General features: G+C 43.7%; 1 protein-coding gene across 3 annotated transcripts in view; it reads right to left on the bottom strand.

Annotated features, from left to right (window-relative positions):
* LOC137438266 (signal-induced proliferation-associated 1-like protein 2) overlaps positions 1-25314 on the bottom strand; it is a 254665-nt gene that overhangs the window by 6837 nt on the left and 222514 nt on the right. For all 3 annotated transcript variants that reach the window (XM_068133386.2, XM_078766828.1, XM_078766837.1), the window contains 4 exons: positions 18386-18611; positions 9768-9878; positions 9428-9515; positions 3589-3679 (listed from right to left, as the gene is read on the bottom strand). In XM_068133386.2, coding sequence (XP_067989487.2) covers positions 3589-3679; positions 9428-9515; positions 9768-9878; positions 18386-18611 — 516 coding nt within the window. The remainder of the gene's footprint in view (positions 1-3588; positions 3680-9427; positions 9516-9767; positions 9879-18385; positions 18612-25314) is intronic.

Raw genomic sequence — 25314 nt, 5'->3', positions numbered from 1 at the left:
TCCACTATGAATTCTTCATTGTACCAGAGGTTGCTTGAGGATAATGTGAGGCCATCTGTCGGAAAGTTGAAGCTCAACCGAAGGTGGACCTTGCAACATGACAATGACCCTAAACATACCAGTAAATCCACCAAGGAATGGCTGAAAAGAAAGAAATGGAGGGTTCTGGAATGGCCAAGTCAAAGCCCGGATCTAAATCCCATCGAGATGTTGTGGGGGTATTTGAAACGAGCTGTGCATGCAAGAAACCCCTCAAACATCGCACAGGTGAAATAATTCTGCATGGAGGAGTGGGCAAAAATTTCTCCCAGTCGATGTCAGAGACTGGTAGGCAGTTATAAGAAACGTCTACTTGAGGTTGTTTCTGCTAAAGAGGGCAATACCACCTATTGGAGCCAAGGGTGTACTTACTTTTTCCACAGAAGGAAATGGCATCTCTGTTAATTTTTTGTTGAATAAATTATTGCAAAGTCAATTTTTCATTGTTTTTTGTTCAATTAGATCACCTTTATCTCTAGATAGTGTTTAAATGAAGATCAAATATTGATATGTCCACATATGTTAAAAAGATTTTAAAAAACATTTCATGGGGTGTACTTACTTTTTCCACATGTGAAATTTGCATTTATGTTTATTTAAATTATACAATGGACTACAAAATGTAAATGTTTCATGATATTTGTTATATTATATCACCTTTATCTATCAATATTGTTGAAATGAAGATCAAATAGCTGTATGTTGAAATATGTAGAAAAAGTCAAAACTTTACATGGGGTGTCCTTACTTTTGCACGTGACTGTACGTACTCATATTATATATTATATTATATTATAGCATACGTACTCATACTTTAGCCGGCCAATCATTTTGTACTTTTTATTTCTTTTAAATAACTAGTAATGACTGCTCCCATCTGGAGGTTGTACTTCTTTGTGTGACGGACAGATGGATGCATCTCCTTTTAATAACAGCCTCTTTCCCTCCGGGAGCGAAAAGGGGTGTCAATACCTGCTCCCTCTGGCAGGTGTAAATACCCGCTCCCCAGGGCCGGGGGCAAATAATATTTTCCGGCTGGTCTCAACATGAGTGCTACCCGGAGCACAGGTTGTCGGAGGTTGAGTAAAGAATCTCTCTTCTCTTTGGCTTATTTATATTTAGAGTTGAAGGAATTATATTAATAAAATACGTTTTTTATTTTCCTAACTTAATTGATTCAATTGATTTAATTGATCACAATATGTTGTATCGGGTGTTGAATCGACTGAAACGGAGTAGTATTTCGCAGTCTTCACTTCCGTTACAATTTTGGCGTGAAGTATTTTGGCTAGAAGGGCGATAAATTAATGGCAGATTGTGGATGAAAGATATGAAACATGACCTCGGCCAGCATTCTCATACTGAGTTAGATGTTGTGCTGCAACAAATGAGATGTTGTGCTGTCTCTTACTCTTCACTCACACGTTCTCTTTGGATAAATTTTTATTTAATCTTACAAGTTATAAGTTGTAATATGACTTATAAATTATAATGTTACAATTTATAAAATAATTTTTGTACATACACTTAAATTTGGAAATCACACTACTGTGCTGTACATATTAGAATTATCATGGAAGAATCTTACCTACACCAGCTGAGGAAACCCATCAAAAGCTTCGGTTGTCGTAGTATGCTTTTGAACTTTCAAAGTGGGCATTTAATTGTTTTACCGTACATAAAGAGAAACTGCATAAAAACGTTTTACTCACTCAATTTTCTGGGGGCGGTAAAGATCTGGGGCTGGGAGCAAATGCCCCATTTGACCACATTATAATCCGCCATTGCCGCTCCCACATTGCAGGTGTAAATATTGCAGGTGTAAATCCCACATTGCCACACCGCAGGTGTAAATACCCATCCCTTCCAGCAAGTTTCAATGCCCGCTCCATCCGGCAGGTGTAAATACCCATCCCTTCCGGCAGGTGTAAATACCCATCCCTTCCAGCAGGTGTCGATACCCGCTCCTTCCGGCGAGTGTTGATAACCACTTTACTCCAGCAAGGGTCAATGCCCGCTCCATCCGGCAGGTGTCAATACCCGTTCCCTCCCGCAGGTGTCGATACCCGTTCCCTCCCGCAGGTGTCGATACCCGTTCCCTCCCGCAGGTGTCGATACCCGTTCCCTCCCGCAGGTGTCGATACCCGTTCCCTCCCGCAGGTGTCGATACCCATTCCCTCCCGCAGGTGTCGATACCCGTTCCCTCCCGCAGGTGTTGATACCCGTTCCCTCCCGCAGGTGTCGATACCCGTTCCCTCCGGCGAGTGTTGATAACCGCTTTACTCTAGTAGGTGTCGATACCTGCTCCATCCAGCAGGTGTCGATACCCGTTCCCTCCCGCAGGTGTCGATAACCGCTTTACTCTAGTAGGTGTCGATAACCGTTTTCCTCTGGCGAGTGTTGATAACCGCTTTACTCTAGTAAGTGTCGATACCCGTTCCCTCCGGCGAGTGTTGATAACCGCTTTACTCTAGTAGGTGTCAATAACCGCTTCCTGGCAGGGATCAATGCCCGCTCCATCCGGCAGGGGTCACTGGTTAAAGCACTTGCACCGTTGCCATGCACAGGTGAAAATTTCAAGTCGCCTCACCATTCTTACCATGGAGTTAGGGGGAGGAGGTCAGGTGAGGGGGAAATTATTTTGTGCCCATGACCTGACTCTGGGTACCCCAAACACGTGCAATATATGGTGGAGATTGGCCCAGCCGTGTTGATTCTATAATTATCAGATGTACATACACACAGAGAATTGCCTTATTTTAGTATGACAACAATGTAACCTGAGTGTAAACACCCCCGACCCCCAAAATAATGTTCTGGAGTGAATGATGCTCTCTACCTCCACTCCTTTCAGTCCCTTAAATGAAACCAATGTGTAACAGGCTGGTGAGATCACTCTCAAGGGAGCGTACAGCAGTAGACATGTTTAATTTGGCAAAAGTGTAGTTTTGAATTATTGACTTTCGTAATGCTAATTTGTAAAGAAATGCCTCTTGCCAATACCCTACATGTTTCAGATTGAACTGGTACTTGCATCGGCCTATTTGGTTCAACATCATCCACCCATGGCAAATGTTTGTAGGAACCTAATTATTGCCTAAATTGAGCCATATATACACATGTGAGCAAAATAAACAGGCTTTTATCTGCACTGGAATAGAACAAGTGTGCTCACCTGGTCCTCCTTGTCAAATTTGAAATGTATATAAAAATAAAATTAATCACTTGATGGCCTCTGTTTTGTAACACCTTTTGTCTCGTACATGCTTCACCTCCTCACCCCCTCATTCAATCATTTATGTCCTCTTTAAACCCAAAAGGTCGTGTGCATTCATTCAAGAGCGTACTTTCCTCAGCAGTGTCCTCTGATTCAAAGATTTACATTCATTCGCACTCCTTTGTCCAAAACAAATGTGTGCATGGCCTTCCGAGTATAGTCGATAGGTAAGAGCAGTTAAAGGCACCTGCAGGTGAGGGTATTGCGAGACAGCCATGCTTACAGGACTCGCGTCACTTGTTTATGGTGGGTGGTGGTTGCAAAGAGATTACCTTGCGCAGGTCATCCCTCATCTGCTTCATCATGCCCTCCAGGTAGCTCACTTTGTCAACCAGAACTTCTGGGCTCATTCCATCACCACAGCTAAGGGTGGCATGCACAGAGGTCCTTTAATGCTCGTTTCTCGGGTAACTTGGACCCAAGCTCCAAACGCACGTCACCATCACATTCATTACTCAACTATGCTGGAACGAAAACAAAGTAACGAAAGGTTTGTTTGTTTAAAACACAAACACAGCTCAAGGGTTGTTGAGATAACTGAGAAATAAAATGCCAACTGGATCAACCTGCAATTTGAAGAACTTTTCACTGTCAGAGGACGTGCAAAGATTACATTATATTTTGTTTCCTCTCTAGGAATCATAATCCAGTGGAAGCAATTCCAACCCCTTCCAACTCCAGCATCATGATAAAAACTTTTGAACTTGGGTTGCTTAACATCAGCAAGGCTGTCCGAATCCGTAAAAAAAATACATGATGCATGGATATGAGCCGAGCATGTCCTACGACACACAGACAAGCCGTTTAGATCCATGACCATGTGATCAGTCATTTAGGCGTGCCAATTATTAAACAATTCAAAAGGGTTCCCTAAAAGGCAACAAATCTATTGATTTTATTACACACTGCCATTAGTGGAGCTGGTACACAAATCACATGCATGACAAAGTTAAATAAATTAAATAAAAAGTTCACAGAACATGATACCCGACACAGTGTTTAAGTTTATACATACAGGAGAGCCTCGTCTTTCATGAGGGTTACATTCTTGAAAACCCCCATACACCACAAACTGGTGATGCACAAACTTAGGGGGTAATGGGGAAAATAGGGAGAGGAACTTCAACTTTAAAATCACTATCTGCCATGATCTTTCCTGGGAAAACCACATTTCCAATCTGGCCTCCAAAGCCAGTCGGCGACTGGGCATCCTCCGTCGTGCAAAGTCCTTCCTTGGCACACCTGAGCTCCTCACCACATACATGGCTTTCATCCGCAGCTCAATGGAATACTGCTCTCCCCTATGGGCTGGTGCTCCTGCCTCACACCTAGCTCGGCTTCACGCTGTTGAAACCAAAGCGTTCAGAATCATTGGAATCTCCCGCGATGAAACCAACTCCGAAGGCTTTTCACTCACTCACTCACCGCAGGCAGGTTGGTGGTCTTTCTGTCTTCTACCGACTCCTCTCTGGCCTTGCTCCCCCAGCTCTCTCCCCCAAATTGCCTCTTGGCAATTTATGTGTGCATGGCCTTGGCAACATATGGCGGGTGGTGGTTGCAAAGCTACAGCATATGGCAACATATCTAAAGCTACAGGTCGCACAAGATCTGCCTGCAACCCTCTTATGGTTAAACTGCCAAAATCAAGACTCTCTGCTCACCTTCACTCTTTCATTCCCCTTTTCTCCCGCCTCTGGAACAAACTCCCACACTCCCTTCAATCCCACTCCTCCCTCCAGGTATTTAAAACAGCTGTTCATCACCATCTCTTATCTTCCTCCATCCAAAACCTTGATCTTTTCTACCCCCGCTAATTCACCCCAGATCCACTTTTTTTGAAATTCCAACTTCTTTCATGGACACCTTGTCCATATGTTTTATACCTCTCCCACCTCCCCCCAAGCCCTCTCTCTCCCACAGATCTCCCTGCTCTCAAATGTTGCGTTTGTGTCCTTCCCCCTCTCTCCCCATCTTGTCTACCGCTCCCCTTGTTATATGTTTTATGTGTCGTTTTGACTTTTTGTGTGATTTATATTAGCTCTTTCATGAGCCTCGATGTTGTATAGGAAAAAAAAAAGTGTCGAAACTGTACCCTTAATTAACATGTTTGTGTATTGTTTCGGTGGTATTTAGTTTCATGAATAAAAGTTATTAAGACCATAAATAAAAGTTTATTTGCCTGTATTAAGAACATGAAACTTACGTTTAATAATATCAATGATAACTTGATCCAATAATGCGATGGTGATGATAAAGATGAGTTCTTGAGATAATGCTGGTGGGTTTGAGGGGTCTGTTGACGGCCCATGTTAATTAATTAGGTGAATAAAACCACCCTTTCGAGGCCATTTTTCCCCGCAAAGTGGGGGTTGACCTTTTTCGGGGACCGTGGTTGCTGTTGTTTTTTCGGTCCCCTTTTTGAAGCAATGTTTTACGGCCGGATGCCCTTCCTGACGCCAACCCTTTTTGTCGCCTTTTTTACGACAAGCAGGGAATTACCAGTGAACTGGTACTCAATTTGCCGACCTCGGAAGGATGACAAGCTGAGTCAACCCCCCCTGGCGTTAATTCAGCGATCGACCGGGATTCGAACCCAGGATCCTTGGATCCTAAGCTGGCACCCTAGCCGCTAGCCCAACACCAGGGCTTAATTAGGTGAATTTTGAATTGTTCCTTAATTCACCTTAATTAGGTGAATAATTAATTAGGTGAATAAATGTGGAAAATAGTTCACCAACCTACGATGATTATGAGCACATGACCGCAATCTGCAAACCTTGCCTCAATAAATTCATCGCGACAGAGCGAATCCGCGAAGGGAAAACCCACGAACGGCAAGGCCAATTCCACTATGGAATATGGAGGGGATTTATTTTACTTCAATTTTAATAGAATGATTTTAAAAATCGTTAAAAAAAATAATCAAGAAGTCTAGCGCTACTAAAGCAGTCTGATAAACCAACCACCCATATACACTGTAATAAGACGATGTTACATCGCAGTTTAGGAGATGGAGGCTTCATTGATCACCATAGAATGCAGCATCAATCAGCATCGAGCGAAGCCATATCGGCGGCCTTTTCTTCATCCCGATACACATTCCATGCCCTCCTCTAATGCTATATATCGATATTGTGATTGTTACAAAACCAGCACCATGGGAACAAACATGGATGACACGTAGAGCTTCTTGGAGTCAGCTATACCATGAGTATGTGTGCACATATAGATCCCCACCTGTTGTCTACGGGGAAACGGGGCAGATGCATTATGCGTTGGTTTAGACATCTTTTCCCTTCTCTTCAAATCCCATACTGTTTTTACTTAAAGCTCCTTTCAATCCATTCTATTCATAAGCATGGCTCATTTGCCATGATTACCATTCCACTCATTACAGAATCCCATTCGGTTCCTTATTTTCCCCAAATTACCATCTATCCATTCATGGAGTCCATATCGGGTATTAACCCGTTATTCTTTCCAAATTCCCTTTCTTTAATAATTATCTTGCACAGCATCACACACAACGACATTGCAGGCGATGAACCTCACCCTTACTTTTCAAAAGTGCTAGGCGGGAAAAGGCTGGGTGGGAAACCCCATTGGAGGAGGAAAGAGTCAGACTTTGGAATGAGTGACATTGAAGGGGCGTTGTCTGGTGGGCGTCACCAATGAAGATGCGCTGTGGCGAGTCAAAGGGCACGCCATGATATTTGCTCCCAGGAACTCCCCCTCCCATGACCTTTGCTCCCTCAAGTCCCCGCCACCTTAAGTAAATATCAGTGTGTTTTAATGTGAATTACAATGACATGAGTAGACAATGGACAAACACAGTCTATCATGTGGGATTTGAACCTGAATTCTGAGCATCAATAACCACAGGTTAATAAGAGGCACACCAAACAGGCCAACTTCATCGTAATATTGCACCCAACAATTTTCTTTGCCACTAATGTCTATATAAAACCAATTACATTCACTAACCCACAAGATGAAACACTAACCCATCAGACTCTTCCTCATTATTACCTCGGCCACCAAAGGCTGACGGAGGTTATGTTTTCACCCATGCCTGTCTGAGAGCAGGATTATCTCAAAAATTTATGGATGGATTCAGACAAAACTTGGTGGACAGATTGGGTGTGTGACAAAGACAAATCTATTAGATTTTGGTGAAAATCCGGATTCAGATACTAGAATTTTAATACGATTCTTCACCATTGACAGAGAGAGAAAAAAAACAAAAAAAACCTTTAGAGGCCATTTTTCCCCGCAAAGCAGGGGTTGGCCTTTTTCGGGCACCGTGGTTGTTGTTGTTTTTGTTGGTCCCCTTTTTGAAGCAATGTTTTATGGCCGGATGCCCTTCCTGCCACCAACCCTTTTTGTCGCCTTTTACGACAAACAGGGAATTACCAGTGAACTGGTACTCAATTTGCCGACCTCGGAAGGATGACAGGCTGAGTCAACCCCCCTGGCGTTAATTCAGCGATCGACCGGGATTCGAACCCAGGATCCTAGGATCCTAAGCCGGCACCCTAGCCACTAGCCCAACACCAGGCTTCACCATTGAGAGGTAGGGCTAAAATGATATATAGCACGAGATCTCAAAACATTGTCGACGGATTATGACAAAACTTTGTGGATGACTTGGATAGGTGACAAGAACAAGCCAATTACATTTTGATTTTGGTCCGGATACAGTGCTGGCCTATCAGTGGAATACAAAACGTAAACTGTTCAGCCTGGCAGAGGTATGTGCTCTACCGAATTGTGCTTCAGTTAAAATTGGCTTGGTACATTTTGTGTTTACAATGCTCACAGGGTAATCGCAAGCAAAGTTGGGTCGAATCGTTCCACCGAGCCATCAGAGAAAACAGGGGCAATACCCCTGGGCGCCCACCTGGTAGAATAAAGCACGATACGACACTGACCAAAAGTATTTTACACAGCATCGCGGTATTTTAAACCAATTTCAATGGTTGCTAGAAGACAGGGCAGCATGTACAATCATACTAACATAATCATAAGACTTTAAACCAACAAACCAAAAATATCTATTTTGGGGGGCAACCCCCCACCTCCATACACTCCCTTAAGGCACGGTTTTTTTTAACACCGTGAACAAACTCTGGTAAATCATGGGTGTTGAAGGTTGTGGTCAAGTATGGACCTCTTCCATGTCACACTCAGATGCACGTTCATGCATCAAGCAAACACACCCTTAACAAGAATGTCCTTTTGGAAAGGCTATGCTGGTGTCCTGTTCAATGCACACATATTAAAGGCCAACAATATAAATCAGCGTGAAAAATCTAAACAAAACATGAAATTATGTGTTTTCAAGGACTTGCAGAGCCAAAAGGCTTCTTTGTCCATACAAAGAATTCACTGATAATCCCGTGGACCAGCTGAACCTGCAGGTGCCAAGTGCAGCAGCTGCGGCCAAACAAGGAGGCTTTTTGAAAGTTCCCAATGTGGGCAGATTCCACCGAAACGTGTTCAAAGGCGCAGACTTCAAATCCCACACTCAAATCTTCATCCATATGGCTTGACAATCAAACAATTCGGAAGAATGATGTTTATAAATATCTCAACACGTGATGAACAATCGTGACGATTTGATTCAGCTCGACAACAGAGTGGCAGCAAAATCAACTCTGTTGGTAACATGTTCATCTTCGCGCTGTTTGGGTCAATGTTACATTCGATGTAAAATCAAATATAACAATATTGCGGTGATGTTTATCTCGCATTAACAAGCTTTATGGGGAGTGAAGTATAATGAGCCTTCTGCAATAACATGGTCCGAAAAAGACCCCAGAGTATGTTTCCTAGAAATGGCCTTTGGGCCTGTGCCATTGCTAAATAGACCTGCCATTAGATTTAATAGTGCACTCATTTAATTTAGTCTACCGAGTGTGTTGTGCACTTGTTCCATATAGTGCGAGTAGTGTGCTGTGTGTTGTGCATTTGTTCCATTTTGTTTTCACCACTTACACAATAATGCACAAGTGTAACACAATTTAAGAAAGATGAATAATGTATTAAGTTTTTACCAAAACACATCAGTTTAACTCACTCCCTTTGTAGAATTCAGAGTTGGCAACTCACCCAAGTGTTGGCTGTGACCAGCCTGGAGATCGTCTTGTGATGGGCACCTGGGAAGGCTCACGAGGTCGATTGTCCAGTGTTCGAGTGGCTAACGGACATGGTAGAGATCAAACAACATATTTACTCAAACTGCCATGCTTTTCATTAACCATTTATCAAAATACAAAAGCAATTATTTTCTGCATGATATTCAGCAATGGCAAAATTTCTCGTTGGGGTGGATGGTGGTGGGGGAGGGGCGTGGGTTGAGTAATTGGGTGTTGCTTCATCTCATATCGGTAGAATATGGAGGGGATTGGGGTTGTAGAAAAACTATTTCACAGCTGAGGAATTTTCTTACCTTCGAACTGCTGTGCTGCTCGGACGAGGCTGGACCACTCGAGGTTAGAGGTCTCATCGGGTAGTGGAAGGGGTAGACTATCTCCCTGGTTAGGCAGTGACAGCAGCAATTCTAATGGGGGAACACACATTGCCCGACGGCCCACACATGTGGCAATGCTTCAAAGTCTCCGACTTCAGGCACTCAGCAATTGCTACAGAATAAGTTGCAGTTTCTGTTACACGTCATAATAAAGCCATGCACCCATGTTTCAATTCAATACAGTATGTTAAAGGGTAAGGGGAAAAAGTCTGGAAAACACCCATGTATAATATGTGATATTTTCAAAGTCGAAAAGGGCATCACTCCGTGAAAAATTGGCAAAACGCCCCAAAACTCAAACTTGGCTTTATTATGATAAGTTGCAAGACATGTCCCAAGTTTCAGTTGAATATGTTAAAGGGTATGAGAAAAAAAAGTCTGGAAAATCACATGTGTGACAGACAGACGGACGGACAGATGGAGAGCAAACCTATAGTCCCCTCCTCTGGTGAAATCAGTAAGGGCCTTTGACAAAGGTATCGTTTAGCAGCTGGGGCCTAAATAAATTAGGTGCTGCCCTAATTACTGCCCCTCTCCAAATAATAACTAAATGCACTCAATGGAGGTGCTGACTCGCGCTGGTTTTCACTTGTGCAATAGTGCCCCAGGATGTGCTAATATATAGCATCGTGTGGCTGCGGTGTGAGTAAATATCATCTTGCATTAATTTTGATTTAATATGTTTCCTTGTGAGCTCAAAGTTGAACTCATCCAAAACATTCACAATATGAAGTTCTCTGCCAATTTTGGTGATTCTTGCTGCCCTCGTGGCCCAGTTATTCTGCCGACAAAAACAGACGGGATAATCACAATACTCACACGCTCGGCATACGGCCATGGCACGAGTAATAATAATAATACAGTAACAAGAATAGCAATCAGACTGCAGACCCACGCCAGGACATGCTTGTGTGGTGTATTTTGTGTGGTGTTTATTAGCTGCTGTGTTTGTGTGGTTTATTGAGAACATCGATTTATGTTCAATCCAATATGGCTGCCGAACCACGTTGACCGATGGCATCAATTTAATTATCCTGTACAATCTTTGTGTAGGTCATGCTCAAGAAATTTCAAACTGATCGGATCAAGCGTTTTACTTATCCAATTTTGACGTCATAATGAAGGCACCGATTACATCATCATGAATACATGTTATTCCCCATGGGGAGTAATTGACAATAAGCCATGCTTAAATTTTTTGCATGGAGTGGTTTCGGAGATAGAGGTGCAAAGTTTTTCGATTTTTCCAAGATGGCACCCATACCACATGAACTATGACGTCATAATTATCATTTAAAATTTTTACAGGCGGAGGCGCTCCCACAGTGAAAATTTCTTGTCAATCGGACCAACAGTTGCAGAGAATCCTGGGAATCCTGGGAATTCTTCCAAAGTAAATTGCTCTCCCTCATGCACAGGGAGATCCCATCTCGTCTTCATTTATCGACCCTTCCTGCCAATGGTACACCGAATCCCATGGCGAGGCAGTTACTCTGAAACAACTGCCTTCTTTTCCTGGAAGGCTAATCCGATCAAAGGCAATCTCACTGCATTCCAAAAGGTCCGCAACAGGTGGGTGTCCACTCTCAGGTGAGCCAGCCTGTCCAGCCTCAATATAATTAACTTTCAAACTTGTCTCCTTCTAAACCTGGTGGCACCTTGTTAAGTCTGTCTCTGGTGTATATGCTCCCCTTCCATCCCGTTCCTCGCTTCCCTCTCTTCAAATGGCACTACAGCCGACTCTGCTTGTGAGAAGGCTGAATGCCTCAATTCTGTATTTGCTTCCAATTATTGTGTTCCCAAACCCTCACCCTCCTTCCCTGTTGTACGCAACTGATCCTGGACTCTGTCATTTTACCCTCGTCAGAGGAGAGGGTATTGCATTTGGGTCTGTTTGTTTGTTAATGGGGGGGAAAATTTTTTTTTGACAAGTATGTTCATTCATTTGTGTGTGTGTGTGTGTGTGTGTGTGTGTGTGCGTGCGTGTGTGTGTGTGTGTTTGTTTGTGTGTGTGTGTGTTTTTGTCTGTCCGCTCACTTATACTTGCCTATACGTAAATTTGAAACTGATTTTCACGAAACTTCACCAAATGGTCGAGTTAGTGGTCCGACAGAATCCTATTTATTTTTGAGGTCAAATGGTCAAAAGGTCAACATAGGCCAAAGTTCAACCACTTTCCTCAAATTTCTGAAATCCTCAATTTTCATCCGATTGACTTGAAATTTGAAAAGGGTTTTCATATCAGCTAACTGAATTCAACCACCAATCATATTTTAGGTAAACATAGGCCAAATTTCTAAAATTGTCAATTTTCATCCAATTAATTAAAAAATTTGAAGACAATTTGCATATTAGGTCACTCACAGAATTCAACCATCAATTATGTTGAGGTCAAAAGGATGTTCCACTGAGTGCCATTCTACATTGTTCTCTTTTGCCAAGTGTCGCTCTATGAGTGATTTTTCATTTGTCTGTCTGTCTGTCCGCACAGACATGAATATGCTTTTCTCTGCAACCGTTGGACCAATTGACATGAAATTTTCAGGAAAGGAGCGCCTTCTCCTGTAGAATATTTTTTATGATAATTATGATGTCATAGATCACGTTGTACGGGTGACATCTTGGAAAAACCGAACAACTTTGCGCTCTAAGGAAAAAATTTAAACATGGCTAATTTGTCAACTACTCTACATGGGGAACAACATATATTCATGAAGATGTCATCGATGTCTTCATTATGACATCATAATTCATGATCTGATCAGTTTGAAATTTCTTGAGTGTGATCTACAATTGCTGACGTCATCGGTAACGTAGTTCGGCAGCCATATTCGATTGAGCATAAATCTACAGTCAATAAACCATACAAACACAGCAGCTAATAAACACCACACAAAATACACCACATAAACACTTCTTGGCGAGGGTTTGCAATCTCTGATTGCTCTTTCTTGTGTGCTCTGGAGAAGGGTATTTCAACCACTGAAACTCAAGCTTTGATGATTCTAACTGCCCTCAAACCACGTTTCAATGTTGGCCTCCAAAGCCTCCAAAGCCAAGACTAGGCATCCTCCGTCACACAAAGTCCTTCATTGGCACACATGAACTCCTATCCACCTGCAAGGCCTTCATCCGCAGCTTGATGGAGTACTGCTCTCCCCTCTTGACTGGCTCCCCTGCCTCACATCTTGCTCAACTTGACACCGTGGAAACCAAAGCCTTTAAGATTATTGGAATCTCTCAAGATGCAGCTGAGTCTATAGGCCTATCACTTCCATTCTGCATCACACCCATTGTTTGTCAAAGTCTCCCTCTATCTTGGTCTTCAACTCTGCTGTTGGTGTTTCCCCCCTTCTCCACTATGGTTATTTTTGCACTTCTCTCTACTGTTCCTTTTGCGTCCTATTCTGTCTGTTACATCCTGATCAGTCCAATGCACTAGCTCTTCCACCAGCCTCAACTATATATACAAAAAAAAATGAACCGAGTTGTTTTTGTTTTATGTAAACATAGAGATGATGTGCTTTACCAAAAAGCTATAATTTGGTGTCATCTGTTCACATGACCTTCTCCCAGAAGGATTTTGGCTTTCTCAGGTGTGTTTTGGCAAACTCCAGTCGGGCTTTCTTATGTTTCTCTCTCAGCAGTGGGATCCTCCTAGGTCTCCTACCATAGAACCCCCTTTCATTGAGTTGGCGACAGATGGTGCGAGTTGAAACTGTCGCACCTTGTATCTGCAAGTCAGCTTGAATCTGTTTGGCAGTTGATCGAGGTGCTTTCTCCACCATTCGCACAATCCTTCGCTGCAATCGTCGATCAAGTTATCTCTTGCGGCCACGTCCAGGGAGGTTGGCGACAGTGCCATGAGCCTTAAACTTCCTGATAACATTGTGTACGGTGGACACAGGAACATCAAGGTCTCTGGAGATGGACTTGTAGCCTTGAGATTGTCCATGCTTGGCTACAATCTTGGGTCTGACCTCCGCAGAAAATTCCCTGGTTGTTTCTTTTCTCCATGATCATTGCGGTACACACAGTGACACAAAACAGCAGAATGACTCCTTTTCTTCACTCAAACTGGTTGAACAAGTGATTTTTATATTACAGGCACCTGCAACTCATCATAGGTGAGTTGAATTCCAAAGTAAAAGAGAACAACTTCTGAAAGGTGCCAATAATATTGTCCGGGCCATTTTTGGATTTCTGTGTGGAATAAGCGAAGATTTAGTAATTGTTTCAGCTTTTTTGTTTTGTTCCATTGAAAACCAAAGACATACATATGTGGATACCAAAATATTTTTTTATTTCAACAATTTTCTGAAAGAAATGGTGCAATATTTGAAAAAAGTGCAAGGGTGCCAAGATTTTTGGCCATGGCTGTATAACCTACCACACACAGAAAACACACAGACAAACACACACACACACACACACACACACACACACAACCACGCAATAGACACAAAACACAACCAACCGCACAACACACAACACAACCAACCACACAACACACAATCGATCAATCACAAACAATAACACTACACACAACACAAACAACCAATAACACAACACTACCACATAAAACACAACCAAACCAACCACACACAACTACCACATGAAACACAACCAAACCAACCACATACAACACCAACCACAAACAACACCACAAACCACATACAACACAACCAACCACATACAACACAACCATCCACATACAACACAACCATCCACATACAACACAACACAACCATCCACATACAATACAACACAACACAACCATCCACATACAACACAACCATCCACATACAACACAACACAACCATCCACATACAATACAACACAACACAACCATCCACATACAACACAACCATCCACATACAACACAACCATCCACATACAATACAACCACCCACACACAACACAACCATCCACACACAACACAACACAACCATCCACATACAATACAACACAACACAACCAACCATCCACATACAACACAACACAACCATCCACATACAATACAACACAACACAACCATCCACATACAACACAACCATCCACATACAACACAACCATCCACATACAACACAACCATCCACATACAACACAACCATCCACACACAACACAACCATCCACACACAACACAACCATCCACACACAACACAACCATCCACACACAACACAACCATCCACACACAGCACAACCATCCACATACAGCACAACCATCCACACACAACACAACCATCCACACACAACACAACCATCCACACACAACACAACCATCCACACACAGCACAACCATCCACACACAACACAACCATCCACATACAACACAACCATCCACACACAACACAACCATCCACACACAACACAACCATCCACACACAACACAACCATCCACACACAGCACAACCATCCACACACTACACAACAACACAACCATCCACATACAACACAACCATCCACACACAACACAACCATCCACAAACACCACAACCATCCACATACAACACAACCATCCACACACAACACAACAACACAACCATCCACATACAACACAACCATCCACACACAACACAACCATCCACACACAACACAACCATCCACAAACACCACAACCATCCACACACAGCACAACCATCCACACACAGCACAACCATCCACAAACACCACAACCATCCACACACAGCACAACCATCCACATACAGCACAACCATCCACACACAGCACAACCATCCACACACAGCACAACCATCCACACACAGCACAACCATCCACACACAACACAACCATCCACATACAACACAACCATCCACACACAACACAACCATGCACACACAGCACAACCATCCACATACAGCACAACCATCCACACACAACACAACAACACAACCATCCACACACAACACAACCATCCACATACAACACAACCATCCACACACAACACAACCATGCACACACAGCACAACCATCCACACACAACACAACCATCCACACACAACACAACCATCCACATACAACACAACCATCCACACACAGCACAACCATGCACACACAGCACAACCATCCACACACAAGACAACCATCCACATACAACACAACCATCCACATACAACACAACCATCCACATACAACACAACCATCCACATACAGCACAACCATCCACATACAACACAACCATCCACATACAACACAACCATCCACATACAGCACAACCATCCACATACAACACAACCATCCACATACAACACAACCATCCACATACAACACAACCATGCACACACAGCACAACCATCCACACACAACACAACCATCCACATACAACACAACCATCCACATACAACACAACCATCCACATACAACACAACCATGCACACACAGCACAACCATGCACACACAGCACAACCATCCACATACAACACAACCATGCACACACAGCACAACCATGCACACACAGCACAACCATCCACACACAACACAACCATCCACATACAACACAACCATCCACATACAACACAACCATCCACATACAACACAACCATCCACATACAACACAACCATCCACATACAACACAACCATGCACACACAGCACAACCATCCACACACAGCACAACCATCCACATACAGCACAACCATCCACACACAGCACAACCATCCACATACAGCACAACCATCCACATACAGCACAACCATCCACATACAGCACAACCATCCACATACAACACAACCATCCACATACAGCACAACCATCCACACAACACAACCATCCACACAGAGCACAACCATCCACACACAAGACAACCATCCACATACAGCACAACCAACCACACAGAGCACAACCATCCACATACAGCACAACCATCCACACAACACAACCATCCACACAGAGCACAACCATCCACACACAAGACAACCATCCACACACAGCACAACCAACCAGACACAGTACAACCATCCACACACAGCACAACCAACCACACACAACATAACACAACCAACGACACACGGCACAACCATCCACACACAGCACAACCAACCACACACAACATATCACAACCAACACACAGCACAACCAACTACACACACCATAACACAACAAACCACATACAACACAACAAACCACATACAACACAACCATCCACACACAACATAACACAACCAACAACACACAGCACAACCAACTACACACACCATAACACAACAAACCACATACAACACAACAAACCACATACAACACAACCATCCACACACAACATAACACAACCAACAACACACAGCACAACCAACTACACAGAACATAACCATCCACACACAGCATAACACAACCAACCACACACAACATAACACAACCAACGACACACAGCACAACCAAACACACACAACATAACCATCCACACACAACATAACACAACCAACGACACACAGCAAAACCAACCACATACAACATAACCATCCACACACAACACAACCATCCACACACAACAACACAACGATCACAATTTAGCAGTATTTCGACCAATATAAGTGCAAAGAAAAAGAAAATAAATAAACAAATAAATAAATAGCAAACAAAATTAAAATCAGCCAGTGGTTGGGAGTGTGGAACACACAAGCACAAAGGTTGTGATCAGACTATTCCAACAAGATTAGAATACACTTCATAGTTTCTATAAACCTCCTATCAGCGTTTCAATGAGACAAACTTGATGAATTAATTGCACCTTAGGCCTTCCTGCTTTTATGGACCAGGTGTAGGAAGATGTATGTGCCTGTGAATGTTCAAAGATAAGCCAGACAGATGGCAGCACAGAGGAGGCCTGCGGAAGGCCGTGCTCAGGATTGGTTTCAAGAGCACAGAGGAAATAAGCAGCGGTTTAGAAAATCCTGAGGACGAGTTCAAATGATTTAAATTTACGGGCACACAAGGCCATTCCTTGATGCCGAGAAGGCTTCCGAGGTGAAGGGGCCAGGGTGTCTAAACAAGGCAGATAAAGAGAGAGCACGTCTTGCATTATTTAACCCTTTCCGTTCTCCTCTACTTGGACTCCAGTGGCCAGGGCTGATCCTGAACAAAGCCCACCGCCCTTCCAAAAGGCATCAATTCCATTTTTTTGGTTATTCAGGTTGTATATTGTCGTTGAGTAAAAATTGTTTGCTTACATGTATGTAAGCATGGAGGTTTTGAACTCACCTTCCTTCCTCCCAGATAAGCAAGCTCCCTCTTATTCCCTCCCCTTGCTTCTATACCTCCTCCCAAACCCCTTTTCTCCCCACACTCCCCAGCCTTCCTCTCTCGTCGTCACGTCTCTCGTCTCGTCCCCAGCCTTAAATCGTCCTTCCTCTTCCTATTCTCAGTTAAAATGTTCTCAATTTAGCATCCCCATACCATGTCGATGTAATACATACAAGAAAGATGATCCCTTGCCCGGCATGAACCGTGACATGTGTTATGCAGCCATTATCCACTGTCTGTTTCTCTATATACAATACATCATGGTCTTTACAATATTTCTTACATCAAGCAACTATCTCACCATGCTGCCGCGATTCATTGGGGCTGAAGGTTGAATGCATCCAAGACGTTTGCGGACCTGAAGAAGAGACGGAAATGGCAAGGTCTTCTCCGAGCTCCGATTGCTGCTCCTCGTAGCGCTGACGGTCTGAAAGCCGACGGCCGCTGCTGCAGATGCTCTCATCGGAGAGAGTGCGTGGCATGATCCTGCTAAATGGCGATGTTAAAGGGCTGCGTGGCAACGACAGCTACAGGAATGGGAGGAGAGGGTGGGGGGAGGGAGGGGAGTAATAAAAATTCAAAACACAAGATACGTCTACAAGAGTTAGCCAATCCAGTACAATTGACGGATTATGGAACTACAATTGTGTAAAATACAACGCTCGGACAGAAGACACACCAAGACGTTTTCTGCAAGGTCACTGCTGCAACAGACATTACACAATGAACCTTGATGCTGGAGGTGGCCATTTGGCCCATCATGACTGTACCACATCAACACCACACCAATTCAATATATCGGTTTATCGACCTAACTTCACTGTGGGGTTGCGGAGAGGGGGATTTTTGGGGGGGGGGGGGGGCGGAGGGGTTAGGAGTATTGATGAGAACAGTGGGGCTGTCACGGACATCATCAGGGTTGTTTCTTACCTTTTGACAAGACCCTCTTACAGACATCACAATCACGACATTATACAAGCGTCCATTCTTTTTTTTTCTTTTTTTCTTTTTTTGTATACAAGATCGAGGCTCGTGAAAGAGCTAACATTAATCACACAAAAAGTCAAACCGACACACAAAACACAAAAAATAAGGGGAGCGGCAGACAAGATGGGGAGAGAGGGGGAAGGACACAAACACAACATTTGAGAGCAGGGACAACGGGAGAAATGTGGGAGGGCGAGGGCTTTGGGGGAGGTGGGAGAGGTATAAAACATGAACACTGCAAGGACTTCCAGGAAAGAAGTTGGAATTTCCAAAAAGTGGATCTGGGGTGAAATTAGCGGGGGTAGAAAAGATCAAGGTTTTGGATGGGGGAAGATAAGAGATGGTGGTGAACAGTTGTTTTAAAGACCTGGAGTGAGGAGTGGGATTGAAGGGAGTGTGGGAGTTTGTTCCAGAGGCGGGAGAAAAGGGGAATGAAGGAGTGAAGGTGAGCAGAGAGCCGAGATTTTGGCAGTTTAACCATAAGAGGGTTGCTGGCAGATCTTGTGTGACCTGGAGGAATATTTGGGGGACAGAGCCCAGAGAGAGCTGGGGGAGCAAGGCCGGAGAGGAGTCGGTAGAAGACAGAAAGACCACCAACCTGCCTGCGGTGAGTGAGTGAAAGGCCCTCGGAGTTAACTTCATCGCAGGAGATTCCAATTGTCGTGGCTTAGTCTAGCTAACCCCGGAATCAATCTAGTGATCCCTCCGTTGAACCCTCTCAAAGGTTGCTGTCTTTCCTCAGATGTGGTGACCAAAACTGCACACAATATTCTAGATGAGGCCTCACTAAATTCCTGTACAGTGTTAAAACGACCTCTTTCAATTTATAATTTATCCCCCTACAAGTGCAACGTAAAACCCTGTTAGTTTTACCTATAGCTGCCTGCCGTCATGTCTCCATGCTCCCTGTATCTATCACCAGGCCAGATCCATCCCCTGTGTGGCACACTGCAAAATTGCCCCTTGCATTAGTAGATAGTCCCTGTTGTCATTATTCTTACCCATCCCCAGCGACTTACATTTCCAAATATTAGGAGCAAATAAACAACTGTCAAAACAAAATGAGGAGGCAGTCTGTGATCAATGTATCCCAGAGCCATGTACATATGCTGTTGTTTCATGTAGCATCCACATTGTTATAATGGAGGTCATGACATTCGCCAGTTCAGTAAAACTGGAGCAAGACATCCATTAAATCCACAGCTGCCTGAGTGGGCACTGTCAATATAAACTGTAAAGTAGCCAATTTCAGTCCACTGCAGGACGAACATCTCCCTCAACTAATGTTATGGGATGTTATGGGATGTTTGGATTATCTGCCATGCTGGAGAGGTACGGTTAGCAAAAGTGAGCAGCAGCACAAATCGAATGTGACTGGCCACTTGAGAAGGAAAAGTCAATAACCACTCGCACAATAATCAGATCCCACAATTAGTTACTTTCTCCACCAAAAGGAGTTACTTTCTCCTTTACTTTCTCCGGCTAACCCCCGCTCTTAGCAGGGAAAATGGCCTTAAAATGCATGTTGTTGTTGTTGTTGTTGTTGTTGTTGTTGCTCCACCAAAAGGGAGATATATATTTTGTCAGAGGTTTGGGGAGTTAAGCTAAGGATGTACTTGTCTGTAAAATGGCCTCTGTACCTGCTACATCTTTTACCAGGATGTGGTAAAATGTTCCATTTCTCGGCAAAAAAAGAAAAAATCAAACAAAATGATATATATAATCGTTAATCGTTTAGCATTGGTGTGTGTGTGGTTTTTGTGTGAAGACGACAAAGCACGTAATGTGTCGACAAGCTTCCTTCAGTTACCCCCTCAATGAGCCTTTGTTTAAATAATTCCCTCCATAATCTCACTGTTTCATTCGAGTGGATCATATATAACCAGCTGTCCAATCCCCAACAATCGCCATTTTGCTTTCCACCACCCCAGGCAATAGCAACCCCACGCAGGTATTGAGTGGGGACTAGGTTTCTTCCTGTGTCTTGTGATCTCACCCTGTCAATCTCAGTGATGTATAAAGTATACAGAATAATGCATGTGATACATGTGCCTTCCCTTGTTCTCCCCTATCCTTCTGTGCTTCTTTCCATTTATTAATAAACCTGTTTTTCACCACTGGCATGTCGGCATGGTGCATGGTTCGGGATCTGGCATTTTAACCACGGCGTGAGTTAAACTCGCGGCTGTTGGAGATTTGGAGCAAACCTCATTCGGAGGGGTGTAAAATCCCGTTATGTTTCCCCAGGGTTCACGCTTGGTCCCAATCCTCGTTAAATGAGGCCATTACCACAGGTGACAGATCGCGTGAGAGTTTCTGTACGTCGGAAACTGGAGAAAAGATATGTTAGGCTTTCATGGCCAATGGTCTGTGAGGACAATTCGTCACTTAATTGTTGATCGTCTGGGTGGAACAATTGGAACATTGACTTTGGGTCCATCTCAGGCCCCGTTATATTGGCATCAGGATTGGGATCAGGACACTGGTCTGAATCCGATGACCTTTGCAATGCACAAACGTGCACACACTTGCACACATAGTGCTGAGGTACAAAAAAATAAAAGAAGGCATTGCTAATTGAGGTGTCAGTCCCCCAGCGATTTTGGCCGAAACAATGCAGAAATCAGAAAATGAACAAATACCAAGTCCTCAAAAATGAAGTGAAAATATCCCGAAAGCTGAAGAGTGTTAAAATTGTACCAATGATTTTTGGAGCACCAACAACACAACAACAACATGCATTTTAAGGCCATTTTCCCTGCCAGAGCGGGTTAGCCTTGCGGTCCCCATGGCAATCTTCTCCATTTTGCCCTATTTTCTGCATCTCTCCTTGTTAACCCCCTTGCCCGCATTTCTTCTTCCACCATTTTTAGCCAAGTCTTTCTCGGTCTTCCCCGTCCTCCACTTCCTTTTACATTCATTTCCATCACTCTTCTCAACCAGTCAGTTTCATCCTTCCTCAACACATGACCAAACCATCTCAACCTGTTTCTCTTCACAGTATCAATCACAGGCTCTAATTCCCATCATTTTTCACAATTCATCATTTGTCTTCCTCTCTCTCAACGATACTCCACACATCCACCGAACCATTCGCATTTCCACCCTTTCCAGCCTTCGTTGCTGCTCTACATTCATGACCCATGTCTCGCTCCCATAAATCATAACACTTCTCACACATGCAGCATACACCTTTCCCTTCAGCTTCAACGACACTCCCCTCCTCATCAGCATGCCACTCAGTTCCCGAAACCTCTTCCATGCACATCTCACTCCAGCAACCGTTGCCAATTTGCCAAAACAATCAGGACTCCATTCCACCTTCTGAAACCCACATATGGAGATAACAAGCGCGCGCGCACGCACACGCACACACACACACACACACACGGGATGGAGGGGCTGAGATATGGAGGGGCTGAGATTTGGCAGACCCGAGTGGAAGGGGGGCCCTGAGATTTGGCAGACCCGAGTGGAAGGGGGGCCCTGAGATTTGGCGGACCCGAGTGGGAAGGGGGGAGGAGAGGCCTGAGATTTAGCGGACCCGAGTGGGAGGGGGGCCTGACATTTGTAGGACCAGAGTGGCAACATTTGAAGACTGACATCAGGGTGCGATTTGTAAAAATTTCCAGTAGGAGGTGGGGGGGAGTGGGTGGGATAAAATTGACACTTGTTTTTTTTTCTTTTTTGTTATTTCTGATTTTTTTGATTTTTTTTCCTTTGGCTATTGTTATCCCTGGCATTGCACTTGCAATTGCCATCCCACTCGGGGATGGAAATTTTAAGTGCAATGCCAGGGATAAAAAAAAGAAATGCCAGGGAAATCCCCTCCCATGCCTCCACTCCCTCCACCCCCAAGGTCAAATAGCACCCTGCTTGACATTGATCAGTAACCTGGCCTGTTATCATATAGATTTAAAAAATCTTTTTTTCTTTTTTTTAAAGAATACCCAACATCTTTCCTTTCATGTCAGCTGCAGCAGAGCTTCTTTTTTTTTTTTTAAGGACAGATGTGGAACAGAGAAGAATAACTTGGGAGTAATCATGGACAAGTGCATATGCCATGACCCATAACAATATGCAGTTGTCATTTCCAATAACAAACAAACGTATTCAAACAAACACATGGGAGGCAAAAATAAAATAGAATGGCACTCTTCAACGTCGACCGACATGCCTCCGCCCATATTATTACATCATTATACATACTTGTACCAAGTTTGATTTAAATCCCTTCATCTGTTCTCAAGCATCACATTTTTACCTGACGAACTCTTGATGCCAAAATAGAATCAGTTCATTTTAGCATCATTATACAGACTTGGCATTTATATGGAATATTTTTTTTTCCTTGACTTGGGTTTACTTTCTGAACTCAGTATATCAATCTGGTGAGTTTCTTTTACCCTTCTGTGATGTCTTTGCTGAAAGAACCATGCCACTGATTGTCTTTCGCAGCAAGAAGTCAATAACAGGATTATATCAAAGGTGGCGTGACAAAATGTAAGGACAGGTACATTTGACGATTGGCTTCACAATCGGGTATATAAGGGTTGTTGCGTTCTGTATTCGTGGAAAACAACTGCTGCATGTCTACAAAAGTTATTGCCGCTTCCTCTGGAGATGGTCCGTCAACTTGACAATGCTGTTTGTCATGGAGTGGTGGCTTTACGAAATTCTGGCATGAAACAGCGTGCTATTGCTCGGCAGTATGGCATCACTCAAGGTCAGGTGTCAAAGATCCTGAAACGAAATGCTCAGAGGGGTGTCCCTACTCCAATACCGAGGTCAGGAAGTCCACGCAGAACCACAAGGAGAGATGATCGCCAGCTGCACCGGTTAGTCTGCAATGGCCGTACCAAGTCAGCTAATCGGCTTAGGGCTGAGTGGCAGCAACTGACAAATGTGCCTGTATCCAGAAGGCTAGTCAACCAACGACTGGTTCAAGCAAGTTATCGTGCCAGGCGTCCCCTGAGAAAGCCACGCCTTACCAGACAACACAGCCAGCGCCGATTGCAGTGGGCCAGAGAGCACCGTCAATGGCAGCCAGGACACTGGAATCACGCGACCTTCAGTGACGAGTCTAGATTTCTGGTCTATCGTCAAGATGGCCGCGTCCGAGTGCGCAGACAAGTGCATGAAGCCCACAACGAAGATTGTATAGTGCCACGAGTCCAAGCTGGAGGTGGTGGGGTGACCGTTTGGGCTGCTTTTCATGCAGGGGGCAAAACTGACCTGGTTGTTCTGAATGGAAACCTGAACCAGTTCAAGTACAGGGTCATTCTGGAAGAAACATTGCTTCCATTTGCTTGTGCAGCCTTTCGAGGAAACTTTGTCTTCCAAGATGACAATGCACGGCCTCATCGTGCTCGCATGATCCAACACTTTCTTGCTGACCGTGGTGTAGAGCATATGGAGTGGCCTGCCATGTCCCCGGATATGAATCCGATAGAGAACTTGTGGGCAGAATTAACGCGTCAAATCGACAACTTGGACCAGCAGCCTACCTCTGTGCGTGAATTGCAGCAGACTATTGTCACTGCATGGCAAGCGATTCCTGTCCAAACCTTGGCAAATCTCGTGAACAGCATGCCTCGACGTGTACGTGCTCTCCTGAATGCTCGTGGGGGTTACACGAAGTACTGAACTGTAATTTTACTGTCCGTAATCCCAGTCATAATTTAGCTTTTGTTTTTGTTGAATTTTTTTTTGGCTAATGTGCAAAATAAAGAGATACTTCTGGAAAACGTACAGAAGTTTAACACAGTACTGTCCGTGAATTGAGTTCGATATCAGTTTACATCACTTTCAAGGATCAATTTATTTGCTTCGAAATGTCAAATGTGGTTTTTTTTCTTTTAAAGGTCACATTAACAAAATCTAGAATAATTTCAACATAATTCCAATGAACTTTTGGTTCTAAGTCATCTTGAAAAGTAAGTTCACCCCCACAAAAAAAATATTCCATATTAAATGCCAAGTCTGTACATACTTGTACCAAGTTTGTCTAAGATCGCTTCAGCTGTTCTTAAGTTATCGCAGTAACGAAAACCTATCACGGACATAAAAATCATCACTCGTATAGTCCCATTGTTACATTTCTTTCATTTACAAGTTCACAATAATTCCACATATCAGCACCACCATCATGTGCAAAAAAGGGATTTCCAAAAAACCTCGACATTTGTAACATACACCATGCTGGCTTTGCAAAAGGAAATTCTGATGTCACTGCAAAATAGA

This window comes from Myxine glutinosa, chromosome 1 (assembly GCF_964187855.1).
Source record: "Myxine glutinosa chromosome 1, kmMyxGlut1.1, whole genome shotgun sequence".
Taxonomy (NCBI): domain Eukaryota; kingdom Metazoa; phylum Chordata; class Myxini; order Myxiniformes; family Myxinidae; genus Myxine; species Myxine glutinosa.
The sequence above is the reverse complement of the archived record's forward strand: the minus strand, read 5'-3'. Positions and strand labels throughout refer to the sequence as shown.